This window comes from Protomyctophum parallelum (assembly GCF_964188405.1).
Source record: "Protomyctophum parallelum genome assembly, chromosome: 12".
NCBI classification, from domain to species: Eukaryota; Metazoa; Chordata; class Actinopteri; order Myctophiformes; family Myctophidae; genus Protomyctophum; species Protomyctophum parallelum.
This window is the reverse complement of record NC_139712.1, coordinates 24879293-24899898: the sequence shown is the minus strand read 5'-3', so window position 1 is coordinate 24899898 and position 20606 is coordinate 24879293. Positions and strand designations below refer to the sequence as shown.

General features: G+C 45.2%; 1 protein-coding gene across 1 annotated transcript in view; it reads left to right on the top strand.

The window, feature by feature from the left end:
* Positions 1-20606, top strand: part of LOC310867596 (sodium channel protein type 3 subunit alpha-like) — a gene marked incomplete at both ends in the record, with an annotated part of 191259 nt that overhangs the window by 145903 nt on the left and 24750 nt on the right. The window contains 7 exons of the mRNA XM_083777711.1: positions 4608-4661; positions 4849-4990; positions 6217-6317; positions 6956-7226; positions 16747-17051; positions 18338-18610; positions 20014-20354. Of these exons, the coding sequence (XP_083633837.1) occupies positions 4608-4661; positions 4849-4990; positions 6217-6317; positions 6956-7226; positions 16747-17051; positions 18338-18610; positions 20014-20354 (1487 nt within the window). The remainder of the gene's footprint in view (positions 1-4607; positions 4662-4848; positions 4991-6216; positions 6318-6955; positions 7227-16746; positions 17052-18337; positions 18611-20013; positions 20355-20606) is intronic.

Below are 20606 nucleotides of genomic sequence, written 5' to 3'. Positions count from 1 at the left end.
GTAAAATAGGAAAAGAAGTTTAGGGATAAGGGGTTTAGCGGTGACGAAAATGGAGCCCTTAATGTTCCAAACATCCCACGTTATAGTAGTCTGATTCAGTCATCTCTTCAGCTCTTTCTCAAGCCTGCTCGGATTGCAGACTTACATGCATGAGACCAAAGCTTGCTGTATGGTATTAGAATGACTTGTTCTAGACTGTACTAATGTGGGAAGTTTGGAAAATATACAGCTTAGTGAATCGGGCCCAATGTATTTGTTGTAATAAGACAAACAATGTTAAATCCTTTGTGGGTCAATGAATAATCACCATGCAGAGAGGGGGACTCGAGTCACCAGAAGTGGACATCACACCACTTACTCAGCTCTCTCTCTCTCTCTTTCTCTCTCTCCTTCTGAAATCACTCTAAAAATAAAAAGCTCTCAGACACCGACTGTTCGATTGCAGCCCATGAGAGAGAGAGAGAGAGAGAGAGAGAGAGTGAGTAAGTTTCAGCGTTGCCGGTAGGTGAGAGTGTCGTCATAGCGACAGCCCACTCAGCTCCTCACCTCATGTGTGTTTGGCCGGTGGCCGCGGCGACCGTCGGCATGGGCAACCCTCCCATTAGCACCTGGAAATAGCTGCCTTCTAGCGTCTCTGACACACAGTGACACACACACACACACACACACACACACACACACAGTGACACACACACACACACACACACACCGTGACACGCACACACAGTGACACGCACACAGTGACACGCACACACAGTGACACACACACACACACACACAGTGACACACACACACACACACACACACACAGTGACACTCACACACACACACACACACACACACACACAGTGACACGCACACACAGTGACACGCACACACAGTAATAATAATAATAATAACTTGGATTTTTATAGCGCCTTTCAAGAAACCCAAAGCGCTTTACAACACAGTACAACAAACAGTGACACACACACACACACACACACACACACACACACACACACACACACACACACAGTATTGTAGTGTAGTAGTCTAGTTTTAGTCGACTAAATCTACATTTGATATAGTAGACTAAAATGTATGTTGGTGGGCCTTGATGCCGTCGTAATGATTGATTTTTCACTTGCTGAAAATAGCTATTTTCAAGTGTAACATGACTTATACTGGATCTCTTGTCCACTAGTCCCTTCCTAACATTTTAGTCACATTTGTCTCTGTTGACGAAATTGTCAATACATTTAGTCTTAATTTTATTCATCATAGCTTAGTTTTCATTTACTGTCCATTTAGCAGGTAGTCGACGAACATTTTTCGTATAGTTTTAGTCGACAAAATCAACACTGAACGCTGCACTTACATGGTGGTCCAATCAAGTTTGGTTATTTACAGATGACTTATATCATGGCTTTTGAAGCAACGGACCCTATTAGATATTTAGAACATATACTGTAGCATATCCTTCTATTGTTGTGATGGTAGATATTTGCTGCTACAGTATACAGTCAAGTCCCGTCAGAGTAATTCACCCTTTGTCAAGTCCCGCCCGTGGCTGTGCCCCTCTTCGCACCCATTAGTCGCCGGTTCGTGGTTGGACAAAAATCCTTTCTCTCCATTCACTAGGCCTAATATTGATATTCTGTGCATTCAATTCTTATTTTAAACTTGGTTTCAGTAAAATAGGAACATCACAGGTGCAGCATGCATGGTGACTGGGCATATCATGTTCGCTTTTAGTTTTTTCCCAAAAGATATGTTTTAGCAAATTCAACATAAACAAGGTGGAACCAGGCAGAATGAGCCTGTTGGTACGTCAGTGCAGGGACCAATCAGAAGGCTGACAAATTGTCGTTCTGCCTTGTGACAAAAGGTGAATTGATGCGTTGATCTTAACTGCACATTTTGATGTAAGGTATATAGTTTTACTCATAGGGCTATATTTGCGTCCATGCTAAACTCCTTATCCCAAAACGTCTTTGCTTCTTTGTGTTTTTAACTATTTTGAAAAACATTTTTGAATAGTTAAAACAGCCAATCTACAAGCTCACAATGTGTAGATCGGCTAATTGAACTATTCAAACATGAAAAGGCAATATAAGGCAAATAAAATACGTTTAAGGATAAGGGGTTTAGCATGGCCGGAAATTTTGAGCCACTAGTCTTTTTAATACAATTTAATTTAGTTTTAGTCATAATTATTGTTGACTAAATTGTCATAATAAGGATTTAGTCTTAGTTTTAGTCATAGCGTAATTTTCAATTAGTTTCTATTTAGTTTTCGTCAGTGAAAAAAAAAAAAAAAAAAAAACGTTTTAGTCAACAAAATGAACACTGACTGAGTTCTGACCACTTCAGACACTGTAATGTAACACTGCTGTAACACAGGGGCCACATGTGGCCCCCAAGTGTGTTGGTGAGGATTTGTGATAATGGTGTGTGCCACTGGGGGCCCTGGGGGGCCCGACTGCTTGCAGACTGTCAAGGAAATGTGGAATACCTAAGTTGTACATTTAAGGAAATCATAAACCAAACCACCTGTTTTCTGTCCCCACTGACATTTGACCTGCCTTGTGTGGTCTGGAGGGGTCTTCTCATTGGCATGTGTTAAGACCCACCTACTCCCTGAGGGGGGTAGTAATGTATTTAAGCTGAAGTCTAACTGAGATGTGTGGAGTCAGTACATGGTGTTCCATGTACTTCACTACTGTCTCCGTATTCAAATACATTTATTCCAATATTCTGAAACTCTGAATTGTGTCTGTCTCATTGTGTCGTTCAACTTTGTTATAAGTGCTCACCGAAAGATTGCATTAACAAGACCCCGAGAGGGACTTGAACTGTGGTGAAGTGATTGATCGTATGATGTTCAAAACGGACAAAATTACATGTTTCTGGAGTTCCTACTCAACCACCTCTCCCCACGCACGCACGCACGCACGCACACACGCACACAAGCACTCTCTCTCTCTCTCTCTCTCTCTCTCTCTCTCTCTCAGGAACAGGAAGTCCATAAAAGGACGTGGCTTGTTGTCTCATTGATAAAAATCACAATGGAGGCTGAAGTGTTACCAAGGCAACCAGTCTGCCCTCATAGTGTCATAAACAACCCCCCCCCCCCCTCTCTCTCTCCCCCCCCCCCCTCTCCTCAGTGTCAATATAAAGGGCAAGGACACTTTGGTAAAGGTTTGGGTTGTGTAGTTACCTTGTCATGATGTAACTTGGCTGCCATGCGATGTAATTTTCAAATGCCATGCATTGGAGTGTGTCACAACCTTATGCGGAGTCTTGAGGCTAAGGAGTAACACACTAAGTATATACTGAACCATCAACACTGGTAACGAAAAAGGTGCGCATTATTCATTAATGACAAATTGATTGTTACAGAAACTCCATATAAATGTCAGTATAAATTGGGAAAAGCCTAGAACGTCAGGCCAGGGTGGCCATGAAAGGACAAAACGACAAACAAAAACTTGTTTAGAAGATTTAGAACACTTTTCCTGGGGGTCTTTATGTGTGTAAAATGTGTCTCTGATGTCATCGACACTGGGCTCACTTGGACTACAATTCCCATAATGCTTTTATAGAAAAAAGCGGAGATCCGAGCACAACGCATAGTTAAAAAGGAGGACAACTTTATTAGACATGTTTCGACCTATACCGGTCTTCATCAGGGCTTCCCATAATGCTTTGGTGCACTGCTCCTCCTTGTAGTCCTGCAGCAAGGAAGTGAGCCCAATGTCCATGACATCAGAGATACACTGGGGAGGCAGACACTGGGGAGGCACTGGGGAGGCAGACACTGGGGAGGCCCTGGGGAGGCAGACACTGGGGAGGCACTGGGGAGGCAGACACTGGGGAGGCCCTGGGGAGGCAGACACTGGGGAGGCCCTGGGGAGGCAGACACTGGGGAGGCACTGGGGAGGCAGACACTGGGGAGGCACTGGGGAGGCAGACACTGGGGAGGCCCTGGGGGGACACTGGGCAGACAAGAGTTGGGACAGAGTGAAATATCTCTTCTTTTTTTTTTTTGCTTTGTTGGCCTGTAAGAAGGGCCGTGCCTGAAGTATTACTTGTAAAGGAAATGCCTCTGTGAGCACTGACGGACGGAATGACTTACATTACAGGGTGATGAATGAACGGAACACAAAATAAATGGCGATGATGGCCAGACGAATAACACTAACTCAAATCCCTAACGAACAACAAATACAACACTACAACTGAACCTAACAAACAAGAGCTACACAGAACTAAACGGGACAAAACTAACACTCCTGCCTAAAGACAAGCAGAACGAAAACACAAACTAACAAAATTAAGATAACGGAACGTATAGGCGGCTGGGCAGAAGTCCAACGCTAAGCGGTGTTTCCTCGTCGAAGGGCTGACAGAGACCGAGATTTGTCATTAACATGATTCTTTTGCAAAAAGGGTGAAGTTTCCCTTTCAGCACTCAGCATAAAGATTGGCACACAGTCGGAATGAATGAAATAAATAAATACATGAGTAAAAATAAAAAGAATGTTAATGATGATACAGAAATGTACGTATATGACTATTGAGGCCTTTGTTGACATGAACATGCTCTTATGTGTTTCCTATAGGCTACGTTCAAAGGCTGGATGGACATCATGTACGCGGCTGTGGACTCTCGCGCTGTAAGTTCAAGTCCAGTCAGTCCAACTCTATATCTGTCAATCTGTACAATAGTGAGTTAACTGTATGTGTGTGTGTGTGTGTGTGTGTGTGTGTGTGTGTGTGTGTGTGTGTGTGTGTGTATGTGTGTGTGTGTGTGTGTGTGCGCGCGCGTGTGCATGTGCGTGTGCGTGTGCGTGCGTGTGGCAGGTGGAGGAACAACCCATCAAGGAGATCAACCTCTACATGTATCTGTACTTTGTGGTCTTCATCATCTTCGGCTCCTTCTTCACCCTCAACCTCTTCATCGGAGTCATCATCGACAACTTCAACCAGCAGAAACGAAAGATAAGCACCAAATAAATATGTAGCCTAATAAAAACACACTTGGCTCCTCATTGGCAGGTGCGCCAGTAGGATACAACACTACGTCCTCCCGGTGGGGGCTCCTCACTGACGGGGGAGCCAGTAGGATACAACAGCACGTCCTCCCGGTGGGGGCTCCTCACTGACGGGGGAGCCAGTAGGATACAACAGCACGTCCTCCCGGTGGGGGCTCCTCACTGACGGGGGAGCCAGTAGGATACAACACTACGTCCTCCCGGTGGGGGCTCCTCACTGACGGGGGAGCCAGTAGGATACAACAGCACGTCCTCCCGGTGGGGGCTCCTCACTGGCAGGTGAGCCAGTAGGATACAACAGCACGTCCTCCCGGTGGAGGGGCGGCTCCTCACTGGCAGACCACTGGGGGGTGCCCGAACCCCACTTTGAAAAGCAGTGCATGGTTTTATGTCGCTCAGAGGTTTTATTCTGTGCCTGTTGTCTCTTCCCATTGTGAACCCAGGAGAAGTAAAGGACTCGCGTCTTCCTCGCTGTTCCCACTGCTAAAATAAAACGGGGCCAGTCAGCACTTATTTCTCAAAAACTGTTACTTTCCAGGGAATGTAAATTGTCTGCTAGCAAGTCTATGTTTGTTTAGCCCATTTAGACCTGAGGCCGATTCTGAAACAATGTCTTCAGTTTTCTGAAAAACCCATCTCCGTGTTACTCAACTTTTTGAATTATCTGTATTTGGCTGCGAACGGCCATCTGAAAATGTGTTGTTCCAGGGACCCCCCCAGAAGCAAATATATTCAACGTTTTGCGCCACATTTTCACGATTTTTCAAACATAGCAGATCTACAAGCTCATGGTGCGGCACTCGGTGCTGCGCTATGCACTTGTAGATCTACTATTTTTTCAATATAGCTAAAGTATGACATAATGCTTAAAACGCCAAAAGGGGTACCCTGACCTGAATGGGTTAATGTTTGTTTAGGGCACTAAATGACGACGTAAGACGTCATGTGGCCGATTTAAATACAGTGGTCGCCCCTCACTTCACGTGATTAGTGATTATAGAGCTCGGCTGAGTGATTATAGAGCTCGGCTGATGATGCTGTCAACGTGCTGTCTCTTCGGGGAATATAACTGTGTGTGTGTGTGTGTGTGTGTGTGTGTGTGTGTGTGTGTGTGTGTGTGTGCGTGCGTGCGTGTGCGTGTGCGTGTGCGTGTGCGTGTGCGTGTGCCCGTACTTAGGAGGACAGGACATTTTCATGACGGAGGAACAGAAGAAGTACTACAACGCCATGAAGAAACTGGGCTCGAAGAAGCCCCAGAAACCCATTCCTAGACCTCTGGTAAGACCACATACCGCTATATCAGGCATGGACAGCTTTGATGATGGAGAGGGCCCCTATATATCCATGCTCGCTCCAGAGGGCCGCAATATATCCATGCTCACTAGAGGGCCACTATATTTCCACGCTCGCTCCAGAGGGCCACTATATTTCCACACTCGCTCCAGAGGGCCACTATATTTCCACACTCGCTCCAGAGGGCCACTATATTTCCACACTCACTCCAGAGGGCCACTATATTTCCACACTCGCTCCAGAGGGCCACTATATTTCCACACTCGCTCCAGAGGGCCACTATATTTCCACACTCGCTCCAGAGGGCCACTATATTTCCACACTCGCTCCAGAGGGCCACTATATTTCCACACTCGCTCCAGAGGGCCACTATATTTCAACACTCGCTCCAGAGGGCCACTATATTTCCATGCTCGCTCCAGAGGGCCACTATATTTCCACACTCACTCCACACTACTACTGTATTATAATACTATATAATAAACAATCTAAAATAATAGGATTTAAGATAGAAACAGACATTAACAGTATGTCTTGTCTGTTACTCTGTCTTAGTTACTTGACGTAACTCTGTCTTACTTAGTTGTCTTACTCTCTCCCTCCCGCCCTCTCTCCCCCCGCAGAACAACGTGCAGGGCTTCTTCTTCGACCTGGCGGGGAAGCAGGCGTTTGACATCATCATCATGGTGCTGATCCTGCTCAACATGATCACCATGATGGTGGAAACGGACGAGCAGTCGCCGCGCATGGAGTACATCCTCAACAACATCAACCTGGTCTTCATCATCATCTTCTCGTGCGAGTGCACGGTGAAGATCATCGCGCTGCGCTGCTACTTCTTCACCGTGGGCTGGAACATCTTCGACTTCGTCGTGGTCATCCTGTCCGTCGTGGGTGAGTGTCCTGTCCGTCCGTCCGTCCGTTATAGTTACGTAATTGAAACACTTCAGCTCAGAGTGACCATTAACCGTGTATTGCAAAGCTATTGCATTTAGTATGGCGGTGTGGCTCTGCTGATGTGATATCATATCACATTTGACATCTCAGATTATCTGTGAACAGAGAGACAGCTCAGATATCAACAACAAACCCCAGAGCAGTGCATAACAAAGACATTAGATCAACAGCATAACTTTACTTTACTTTGTTTATTTAGACAGGAGCATATTAATGAACAGTAGGGTTGGGATTCGGAACCGGGTCCATTTCAGACTCTGTTACGACATTGTGGATCCGGAGCCGGTTCCATCGTTTTTGTATTAACGGTTCCCCAAACGGTTCTCATCAGTCGTCATTTAACTCCGCTGTGTCTGTGCATGCATGCAAGCAGAGCCTGGGGTGACGTCACCCCAAATACATGAGTGAGTGAGTGGGGTCGGGGAGGATGTTCTCGCATTCAGCGACCGGTCACCACTGCGGAGCGAGTGGGACAGTATGTCGAAGAGATCTCCAAAGTGCGGTTAACAGAGAGGGAAATGACTCTGAGCACGCAAAGTGCAATAAATGCGTTGCTATGTTCCCTGCAAAGGTTGTTGCAACTTGTACCAGTTGCACCACGTCCACATTGAGGAAACAGCTCAAAATCAATATGCCTACACGAGAATAATCTAGGCCCCCAGTTTGACATGCATATTAGGCTACAGACCCCCATTTAATGGCATTTCTATATCTGGGACCCCAATGTACTGTATATACTGTAGTAAAATCAAATCTTAATTTAACTCTGAGAGTGTACAAATGGAACCAAATGGACCCGGTACATGTGGTTCCATTTGTACACTCTCAGTTGCAGACCCATAAGGGTAATTCTTTTCCCCAAACTATCATTTAGCTGGGGACCCCTTGGAACTCCCTCAAGGACCCCCATATATAGAGCGTCACAGTCCCGCCCCGTTTCAGAACGATGAGTGGCCCAGGAAATAATTCCCCGTTAATTTTTCCCCATAGACGTTTCAAAAAGTATTTATTTACGCTGCGGACAAAGCCAACTCTTGCCGTGACAAATCATGACAATGAACACAATGTTTTGGGCCGATCAAATAAGTAGTAAGAAGAAAAACAAAACAAAAAGTGTTGTACCCTGCCTTTTTTTCCCTTCTTCTTACTAATTATTTGATCTGCCCAAAACATTGAGTTTATTGTCGTGATTTGTCACGACAAGAGTTGGCTTTGTCCGCAGCGTAAACGTCTTTAAATAAATACTTTTTGAAAAGTATGGGGAAAATGAACGGGGAATTATTTCCTGCATGGGCCCTGGTCGGGGGCGGGACTGCAACGCTCTATTCAATGATTACCCAACGTCACATTCACCTTTACCCCTATTCAAATTAAAATATTCCCCTAATTCATATTCACTTATTGCCCATAGTCACATTAAATTATTACACCTATTCAAATTAAAATAAGACCATATAACTCACATTCCCTTATAACCCCTTATTCACTAATTGCCCTTATTCACTTTTTATGCTTATACACATTCACATTTACTACATATAATGCATTGTTGTTCTGCTGTGTGTGTGTGTGTGTGTGTGTGTGTGTGTGTGTGTGTGTGTGTGTGTGTGTGTGTGTGTGTGTGTGTGTGTGTGTGTGTGCGTGTGCGTGTGCGTGCGTGCGTGTGCGTGTGTGTGTGTGTGTGTGTGTCTGCGTGCGTGTGATGAATGAGGCCAGCCTATATTGGCCTTGATGTCCCCAAGGTACCAAGGTCCTACATACTGTACATCACACACACACACACACACACACACGCATGCCCAAATTGTTTTCACTATCACCCATTCACCTTGCTATAGCCCCCCAATTACATGCACGCATACGCACGCACCCACCCACGCACGCACACACACACATACACACACGCGCACACACACAGACAGACAGACAGACAGACAGACAATGGCAAGCGGCCCATTATATATGCCAGCGGTCATCTAAAGATTTTCCGGACAGGCACAGACAGAGACGCCTATTCAGTGGAGCAGGGGTCCTTCTGGCTGACCTTTGAATGATAAATGTTCATAACACACCCACTTGAATATGGCGAGTGTTGAAGTACATCTATGCAAAGTGCTGTACTTAAAACTCTTTGACTGCCAGCGTCGATTCAGTCTGTATAGTCCTTTATACCAGGGGTTCCCAAACTTCCAAAGACTCTCAAAGACCTATTTGACAGTGCAGAAACATAATTGCCTTTTGATGCATCAATTACGCATCAACAACCATCAGCTGGCCACAGACACTCAGCCTCTGCAGCACTATATAACTGAAAGTGACTGCATGGAGTTGTTTCATTTCTATCCAAATGCCCTTGGAATGATGGAATATGATTTAGGATTACTGTGATTATGGTAAGCTCACATATCACACATACCTTAATTCACTGGTAAAAAAAAAGAAAGAAAGAAATTGGAGAAAAATCTGAATTATTTCGCGGACCCCTGGCTAAGCGACCTCACTTTGGGAACCATTGCTTTATACTGCCACCGGATGAAGCGGGGGACTTTTGTATTGAAGACCCCAAAATTAACCGGAAGCAAAATTCACATTCGCTGCTAGACTATTTTCACTGGCTTGGGTCTTGAGCTAAAACGTTCTGAGACCACTGGTTTGGTTTATTTTATTTTATCTGTATGTGGAGGTCCTGGAGATGATACCAATGTTGATTGAAAGAAATACAAAAAAATAATATATATACGGTATATTGTATTGATATAGTGAGCCCACGGTTTACAATGTAGGCATTTTGCAGACGCTCCAATTAATCCAGAGGGATTTACAGTAAGCAGGAACACAAGACATGGTAATACATCAAAAACATAAAAATACTCATCATGAATCATACATATGCTAAGAACAGTGGAATATCTATATAATGAACTATGCATATACTAAAATGTGCTATGTCTACATAAAATGCTATATAAGTTAGCATATATAAGTGCCCAATATCGTGCATCATATGGTATCGTGATATTAGTGTAAAGGCACGCCATATAGTAGTTGCTCTACTCGTATAGATTATTTCTACATATTGAGGTCAATCGGTATACCGAGTGCAGGAATACAGTGAGCTGTCACGACAGTTCACTCATCTTACTTCTGTCTGTGCTGCTGGCACATTGTTGTACCAAACACTCTCCTCGGGTGGTTGCAAGAGGTGTGTGTCTCCCGTGTAGCCCGGTTTCCACCTCATTGCGTGAGCGGTGGGTTCTCCTGGGAGTCACATCAGCCTGTGGTGGCCTTTCTCCGTCGGGAGACATGTGTTCACTCACCGAGTCCGTACACATGCTGTATAGTAATATAGTCAAGGCTTTCCTTTCCTTGGTGTTGGACCAGTCACAGTGCTCAGGTAATCTGGTTTTAGAGCTAAATAGCATACCATTTTGCTCTGCTTTTTTGGTTAGTTTTATCCAGTGTCAGTGTTGATTTTGTCGACTAATGCTATACACTGACACGAAACAAGACAGGAACGCCCAAAAACGTCACATCCGTTTTTTTACCCTGGGCAGAATTTTCTATGGCTGCCAATGCAACTTTTTCCAATCCTTAATCACATACGGACAAACATCTATGCCGATAATATCTAACTTGCGGAGGTAACGTGCCTTGTCCACGGGCAACAGATCTTTCAACGTATGGCATTGCAAATACGTTTGATAATCGCTACTCTGCGCAATATTGTTTTGGAAATGCCGCAAATTGCATTGCAGTGAACGAGAGCAAAGCACAATTCACCCTGGGGGTGGTGACTCCGCCCTGAATACGCGTTTTCGTGTCAGTGTATGACAAGAAAATGTTCGTTGACATTTTCACTGACGGAAACTAAATGAAAACTATGCTATCATGACTATAAAACCAAGACTAAATATATTAACAATTTTATAAAAAAAAAAAAAAACTAGACTAAAATGCGAGGAAGAGGCTAGTGGACAAGAGATCCAGTAAGCTATCAGTCATTGTACACTTTGTTGCATGCTGAAAATAGCCGACCTACAAGCTCACAATTTTCAGCAAGTGCAAAATTAATCATTATGACAGCATCAAGGACCACCAAAATACATTTTAGTCAACTGAATCAACTGTACATTTAGTCGACTAAAATCTTATGCCATTTAGTCGAATAAAACTAGCCTAACACTAAAACATTTCAGATGACTAATATGTGACTAAAACACACAAAATATATATATTCAAAAGACTATGACTGAACTAACATCTAGTTTAGTACAGTAGGGTTTCTGTAGTCTGGTGGCTGTGCTTGTGTTCGTGCGGTGCGCAGTGTTGTTTTTGGCAGCAAATTGGCAGCAAAACAGGCATGTTGAGTACACCAAGGAGTGTTGTTTTTGCTTGGAATGGATTCAGCATAATGAAAACCCCCTAGTTTGACATGCCACATGCTACTAAAAGCATGATGGTTTTTTTCTGTTGCCTTCTATAGGTTGTGAATGGTATGGTCACATATTATGACAATTATGAACATTACTCAATATATGCAAGTAAGCTTCCGGCAGGTTCTATACATGCTGGGGATATTTCTAACATAAAACCTTGTTGTACTCAACATGTCCGGGTTCACAATGGGGCTCTATGGGCTGGCAAGTAGACATTCTTTTGTCGACTAAATATCCTAAGATTTTAGTCGATTAAATATACAGGGGATTTAGTCGACTAAAATGTATTTTGGCGGGTCTTGATGCCGTCATAATGGCTAATTTTACACTGAAAATAGCAGATTGACGCGTTGTGAGCTTGTAGATCTGCTATTTTCAGCATGCAACCAAGTGTAATGGCTATACTGGATCTTTTGACTAGTCCCTTCCTAACATTTTAATGATAATAATAATAATAAAACTTTATTTGCACCTTTCATGACATGAAATGCAGCTCAAAGTGCTTTACAGAACAATGGAGAATAAAAGAAAAGCAAGGCAACGACATTAAAAAACAAGCAGTAATGCAATACAGTGAGGACATGAATAACAAAAATAAAAAAATAAAAGATCAATTAAAAGCAATGTTGTAGAAGTGGGTCTTGAGCTGAGCTTTAAAAATGTCTACAGAGGCTGCCTGACGAAGGTACAGTGGGAGCTTGTTCCATGCCGACGGCCCGTAGAAGCAAAAAGCTGCTTCCCCGTATTTTTTAGTTGCCATTTTTTTAGGCAAATCGAGCAGGCCAGCAGTGGAAGACCTTAGGGGCGGTTTGGGACATATTTAGGCAGGCAGTCATGTAGGTAGGAAGGCGCGAGACCATTGAGAGCTTTATAGACAAGTAAAATCATTTTAAAATCAATCCTAAAAACAACCGGAAGCCAGTGCAGTGATGCCAAAAGTTGTAATCTGTCAGTTGTTTTCTTAGGCAGTCCTGAAAAAAGTGCATTGCAGTAATCAAGCCGAGAAAAAACAAAGGCGTGGATTAGCGTTTTTGCATCGTCCAAGGACAAATAGGCTCTGATTCGTGCAATATTTCTAAGGTGAAAAAAGGCAATCTTGGTAACATGATTAATGTGTGAATTAAAATTAAATTCAGAATCAATAATAACCCCCAGGTTCTTTACTGTACTGTTACTTTCTACAGTCAGGCTGCTAAGTCTGCTTATTATTGATTATTTCTGCTCACTAGAACCGATTATGATAACTTCTGTCTTATCCTCATTTAGCTTGAGAAAGTTCTCATTCATCCAACATTTGATGCTAGACAGACAGGTCAACAGCGGGTCTAAAGCACAGGGATCATCTGGAGCCACAGAAAGATATAGTTGGGTATCATCAGCATAGAAATGATTGGTGATTGGTAATGAGTTCGCCCAATGGCAGTATGTACAAGGAGAAAAGCAGAGGGCCAAGAATCGAGCCCTGTGGAATACCAGAACTGATGTCGTGTTTGTCTGAGTCAAACTCGGCTAGATTGACAAAGTAACTTCTGTTTGATAGGTAGGAGGAAAACCAGGACAGGGCCGTACCAGACAGGCCTATCCAGTGCTCCAGACGCTGTATTAAAATTGAATGATCAATCGTGTCAAATGCAGCCGTTAGATCTAGAAGTAAGAGAACGGATACATGTTTCTTGTCAGCAGACACCCTAAGATCATTCATTACTTTTACAAGTGCTGTTTCTGTGCTGTGACCTTTCCTAAAGCCAGATTGGAATTTGTTGTGCACATTATTGTTCTGTTTTAGTCTAAATTGATGAAATTCTCAGTATATTTAGTGTCAGTTTAGTCATCATAGCTTAGTTTTTATTTAGTTTCCATATAGTTCAACACTGGTGCGCGGAGTCCCCAGACAAACTCTCTGGCGTTCCACTGTGTGCGAGCTACAGTAGGGCTCCTGTTATGGACCGTTGTGTCTGGGTCACTTATTTCCTTTTAGGTGCTTTAATAAAATGCACGCTCTCTTTTTAACTTTGATATAATTAACCGTCCCAATTCGTCTCGACCTGCGCGTAGAGTGAATTAGCTAAATATGTCGTGCATGAGGCTCAATGTGGTGTTTATCCCATTTTTCAAGTTCATGGTTGACAAGTGTTACGCATATATCCCTCTCAGCTGTCCTACGGTCTGTCTCTCCTACACTGTCTCCCTCTCAGCTGTCCTACGGTATGTCTCTCCTACACTGTCTCCCTCTCAGCTGTCCTACGGTCTGTCTCTCCTAAACTGTCTCCCTCTCAGCTGTCCTATACTGTCTGTCTCTCCTACACTGTCTGTCTCTCAGCTGTCCTACAGTCTGGTCTCTGCTACACTGTCTGTCTCTCAGCTGTCCTACTGTCTGTCTCTCCTACACTGTCTCCTCTCTGCATTCTATTGTCAGGTTGTACATGTTTATAAGCCTTCGTTGTAATTGATCTAAATGCAATCATGAATGTTGCCCTCTGCATCGCTGTGATAAGCAGGCTTCTGCTAAAACAACAGATCAGAAGGAACCTAATGGTCCTGAATGTGTGCGTGCGTTTGTGCATGCGTGAGCGTGCGTGCGTGCGTGCGTGCGTCTACATGTAGGTTGAGTGCAGGCTGTGTGTGTGTGTGTGTGTGTGCGCACACATGTTATACTTGCACTGTGAGCAATTATGTACTGTATGCTGTGTGGTGTGTGTGTGTGTGTGTGTGTGTGTGTGTGTGTGTGTGTGTGTGTGTGTGTGTGTGTGTGTGTGTGTGTGTGTGTGTGTGTGTGTGTGTGTGTGTGTGTGTGTGTGTGTGTGTGTGTGTGTGTGTGTGTGTGTGTGTGTGTGTGTGTGTGTGAGGACAAGGCCGCGGGGGAGGGGTGAAGGTAACGGCAGTAATCAGTGGTGTCACAGGGCGAATCCCCAGAGACAAATCACACATGATGGACATGGTGTGTGTCTGTGTGCGTGCGTGCGTCTATATGTAGGTTGAGTGCAGGCTGTGTGTGCGTGCGTGCGCGATAGAGAGAGAGAGAGAGGGTTTGATTTACCCCATCCCTTCTGCATTCTACGAACCATAATTCATACAGACACATGCCGGGATGGTGGATGAGGAGAGGAGAGGAGGGGAGGGGAGGGGAGAGGAGAGGAGAGGAGAGGAGAGGAGAGGAGAGGAGAGGAGAGGAGAGGAGAGGAGAGGAGAGGAGAGGAGAGGAGAGGAGAGGAGAGGAGAGGAGAGGAGAGGAGAGGAGAGGAGAGGAGAGGAGGGGGCGAGAGGAGGGGAGCTGACATCTCTATTTAGTAGAGGAAGGGATGGATGCAGAGATAGACAGTATTAATGGATGGATGGATGGAGGCATGCAGAGACGGAGACATGCAGGCAGTAGGGACTTTAGGCAACGACGGTTTTCAGGACGGCTCCGCTAGGCGGAAGTACGCTATATGACGCAATCGCCGTAGCTGTCAAAATCGTTAAGCATACATTGGTTCCCATGGCGACGTGTCTATGCAGTGTCAAACATAAACAAAAAAAATTTTTAAACACCCCGTCAGCTAACTTGACGATATTCCTTAATTCTTACATGCGCTGGACATGATCAGCAGTGGAAAGAGGAAGGTGCTGGAGCAATCTGTGTCAAGCCCTGCACACACCGTCTGCGAACGCCGCGCGTCAAAACAGCTGCCTCCGTTATTTTCAATGGACCTATCCCACACCGGTGGCGTCCGACGCGCACTGACGCCTCGCCTGACGCGCCGATACACCACTGTTCTTTTTTCCAGCTGTGCCGCGTCTCTGCGCACCCGGTGTCTGCAGGGCATTATTCTAAAAACGTTTAAATAAACATGGTTAATATGACATAATGGTATTAGTGTTATTTCTTCATTCAGAGTATGTCAACACATCACGCAGCATAAGAGAGGTGCTGGAGCAATCGGTGTAAATGTATGACAGCTATACTTTCAATAAACATGGTTTGGCGTTGGAGACACTATACGTGTAAGTGTACCGTAGTAGAAAGGGCTGCGACGGCAAGCAGGTTTATGTATCGAGCACTGATCCATGTCCGGTTGCCGGAGCGGGCTGCCATAGCCGTCGTTGCTTAAAGTCCCTAGTATTGGATGGATGGATGGATGGATGGATGTAGAGACAGACAGATGGTGTAGAGAGGTTACAGACAGAGGAGTGGTGGCTTGGTACTCGATGTCCCTTCATTAACAACGCCGTCATAAAACTCTATCATCAATCATCATATAGCATACATGACCTCACACGGCCACCGTGATTGGTTGGTGGGGAACAGAGAATTCATGTGATTGGCCATTATAGGACTCCGACCGAGGGACTGTAATGTGTTGCTAAAGACGGGCAGAGGCAGACGAGATGATGTATTACATTCACGTATGTGTTAACTCATTATGCCAGCTAAATAAACACATTTTGCCTTTCAAGTCGCCACTGCACTTGACCTCACACGTCAATGTGTTATTCCGCAAATGTTTTTGTCTTGAGTTGTGCTTGAAATGTACTGTAATTCTGCAAACTGTTAATAAATACTTCAATCAATCAAATGGTCTCCAGACGTCTCCAGACACCCCCCCCCCCCCCAATGAACAATGGGCTGTCTGGAGGTGTGAAGTGGGGGGAGGATAGGGGGGCCAGCCAGGGCTCATTTCGAACCGAAAACGAACTGGCAGAACTGGCATAAAGTATAGCCCTAAATTCACATTTAGAAAATGTTTCAGATGAGAAACGAAACCGAGATGATTTGCATCGAATATTTCAGGGAAAGTCGTGGAAAGGGAATCTTCTGAGAGCTTCCACGGGCAAAGATAATCAACTTAGAAATCTCAAAATGGGTCAGGCAGACCTCACAGACACTGTAGTTTGGCTGTACATTTGGCTGAGAACCCCCCCGGGAACCCCCTCAGAAAGCACCTCTGGGAGGTCCCCGCGGAGTGACCCTGCTTTGATAACCAGTAACCACTGAGTACTTGTGTCTCTCTCTCTCTCTCTCTCTCTCTCCCCTCCACCAGGCATCGTTCTGGCCGACATCATCGAGAAGTACTTTGTGTCGCCGACGCTGTTCCGGGTGATCCGCTTGGCGCGCATTGGCCGCGTGCTGCGCCTCATCCGTGGCGCCAAGGGCATCCGCACGCTGCTCTTCGCCCTGATGATGTCCCTGCCCGCCCTCTTCAACATCGGCCTCCTCCTCTTCCTGGTCATGTTCATCTACGCCATCTTCGGCATGGCCAACTTTGCCTACGTGCGGAAGGTCGCCGGCATCGACGACATGTTCAACTTCGAGACGTTCGGCAACAGCATGCTCTGTCTGTTCCAGGTGTGTTCTCCGACTTTAGTTTGCATGTTTTTGGGGCCTTTTTCTTAACCGGCTTTTTTTATCCCGACTTGTCATGTTCAACCAGTGGCCTTTGAGGTGGTTCCAGGTGGTCCCCAGCTAAATGGATAGTTGGTAACCAAATGAACCCTTTACTTAAGAGTGTAAAATGGAACCAAATGCACCATACAGGTCTGTTTGTTTTCATTATACGCTCTCAAGTGTTACATTACTGTTAAACATTACTGCATTACTTAATTTACAAGAAGTCTACACAATTAGAGAATGTAGAAGAATTGTTATTTTGATCAAGGCTTACCTGTTATCTCTCCTATATGTATATACTGTGGAGTGTGGACACTTTGAGTTTTGGGTCTACGAGGCTATAAATATTCATCAAATGGTGGTCTCGTGGCTCTAATGCCAAATACATAATAGGCCTTGATGTGAACAAGGCTGAGAACCACTGTGCTAATTGATTCCTCCCCACACACATTTCTGTGTGTTGTCAATGTTGTTGTACTGTATACGTATCCTAGTACTGACTCACCTGCCAGTGGGCGTCCCCCCCACCGGGAGGACGTAAAGGCTTCGTCCCATAGTCCTCCCGCCCCAACACTCCCTGCTGACAGGCTCCACCCCCAGTAGGAGTACCTGCAGTGACAAATGTGACCAGATTTGACTGAGAGCCTGCCGTCGCGCAACCTCCAGCTTAACTTTTGTTTTTGTTTTATACAAAATGAGTTATTAGCACAGGCAGACTCTTCACAAACTAGAGCATGTCTGAAATATGTGTCAGAGCTGAAATCGACATAATAAATGCTTAGACATGTTGTTGTATAGAGACCACAGAAGTGAACCTTTCAACCTTTCTCGCTGTTTTCTACTTTTCTGCAATACATTACTCTATAAGCCTTATCTCTAAAACTGGTGGGTCAAACTGAACAACCAATATGTCAATTTTAACCCATGATTCCATGCTTTCATATATGACATGAAAAAAATACAATGGCAGTTCCTTCAGTCAAATTTGGCCACATATATTTTTAACTCAAATATTTGCTTCTGGGGGAGGGTCCCTGGAACAACCTATTTTCAGATGGGGGGGTCCGCAGCCAAATACAGATAATTATTGGGTTCCTTGACATGAAATAGTTTGAGAACCACTGACATAGAAACAGGTTTTTCAGAAAACTGTCCTACTGTTTCTAGATTCGGCCTCAGTCCTACATGGGTTAATAGGCCCATGGCAATCAATCAATCAATCAATCAACCAATCCCACTGACAGATCACCACGTCGGCGGGCTGGGACGGCCTGCTGTTGCCCATCCTCATCAACTCGCCCGATGAGTGCACCCCCGGCCTCCCGCACACGGGCACCTCGGCCCGGGGCGACTGCGGCAACCCGTCGGTGGGCATCACCTTCTTCGTCACCTACATCATCATCAGCTTCCTCATCGTGGTCAACATGTACATCGCCATCATCCTGGAGAACTTCAGCGTGGCCACGGAGGAGAGCACGGAGCCGCTGAGCGAGGACGACTTTGAGATGTTCTACGAGGTATAATATACGAGTCGTGCGGTGCATGCACGCTTTATACTTCTGTGTGTGTGTGTGTGTGTGTGTGTGTGTGTGTGTGTGTGTGTGTGTGTGTGTGTGTGTGTGTGTGTGTGTGTGTGTGTGTGTGTGTGTGTGTGTGTGTGTGTGTGTGTGTGTGTGTGTGTGTGTGTGTGTGCGTGTGTGCGTGTGTGCGTGTGTGTCAGGGACATGCAGAGAGTGTTAAAGAGGCAGGGGCTGAAATCCCGTTAAGATCTACAAGCTCACAACGCGTTGCAGCGCCACACGTTGAGAGCTATGTTCGGGGCGCAACCCAGCACTCTTTAGCTAGTGGAAATGTGCGGATGTGTATATCACAGGAAACTCCCGTTAAACTTTCCAACAAACTCCGGTAAACTCCCGAATTGTACCATCACACCTGTATATTACCGTATATTAACTGTATATGCCCGCTACACTTGAGTTTACGGGCAAAATGCAGTGTCCATAATTGCCCCGTTAACACTTTTCACGCAGTGGCGGTGTGTACGACATTCTACTTATTTGTTCAACGCAAAAAATGCTGTGTTCAAGTTCAGGAGGCTTCGGAAAAAAAAGCATTTATCCTGAACGCTGCCTTCCGGTATGGCATGGGAAGGAGAGAAGTGGCGAAAAACGGAATTTATTTATATTTTATCCAAAGTGAGTTAATGTCACAGGCAGACTCTATTACTATTACTATTTAGCCTATAGTAGCCAAAAAATTAACCCGGACATGTTGAGTACACCAAGGTTTTATGTTAGAAATGTTTAGTATGGGTCCCCAGCATGTAGAAACTGCCGGATGCTAACTTGCATATGTTGAGCAATTTTCATAATTGGCATAATATGTGACCATACCATTAACAACCTATAGAAGGCAAAATATTTAAAAAAATCATCATGCTTTATCTAGCATGTGACGTGTCAAACTAGGGGGTTTTCATGATGCTGAATCCATTCCAAGCATTTGTTTAGCAAAAGAAACACTCATTGGGCTTAAAACGGCCATGCCCACAACGCATGCTAAAGCATGATGACATTTTGAATATGTTGCCTTCTATAGGTTGTTAATGGTATGGTCACATATTATGCCAATTATGAAAATTGCTCAACATATGCAAGGTAGCATCCGGCAGTTTCTACATGCTGGGGACCCATACTAAACATTTCTAACATAAAACCTTGGTGTACTCAACATGTACCGGGTTCACAATGGGGCTCTGGCTACTAGACTAATTACTATTACTATTATTATTATTATTAGCACAGTTTTGCAGCGAGAAAGTGAAATCAGTGTTTCGTTCCGCGTGCTTGTATACGTCACTGATTCTTGAACGTTGCATAAGAGGAAATGAAACGTTCACTTTTGCTTTTTCCGGAAAAAGGTGTGGGAGAAGTTCGACCCGGAGGCCACGCAGTTCATCGAGTATGCCGCGCTGTCGGACTTCGCCGACACGCTGTCGGAGCCGCTGGGCATCGCTAAGCCCAACAAGATCAAGCTCATCTCCATGGACCTGCCCATGGTCAGCGGCGACAAGATCCACTGCCTGGACATCCTGTTCGCCTTCACCAAGCGCGTGCTGGGCGAGTCGGGCGAGATGGACGCCCTCAAGCAGCAGATGGAGGAGAAGTTCATGATGGCCAACCCCTCCAAGATCTCCTACGAGCCCATCACCACCACCCTGCGGCGGAAGCAGGAAGACGTGTCCGCCAGCGTCATCCAAAGGTACACACATGGAGTTATAAATGAAAGAGGGAGGGCCGGAGTGACAGCCCTGCCCCCTCCCCGCTATTCATTTCAATAGAAGTCGCTCAGTGGCGCTTTGAAGCACCCGGAAGACTACCGTTATAACTCAATGGCTGGAGCGAGCGCAAGAGCAGCCGGGATGACGCACGTTACGCACAGGACGCCACTGAACGTCCGTCCACCTCCATGAACGTGCTGCAGTTTCACTTTTCGCCAGTAGGTGCAGCTTCA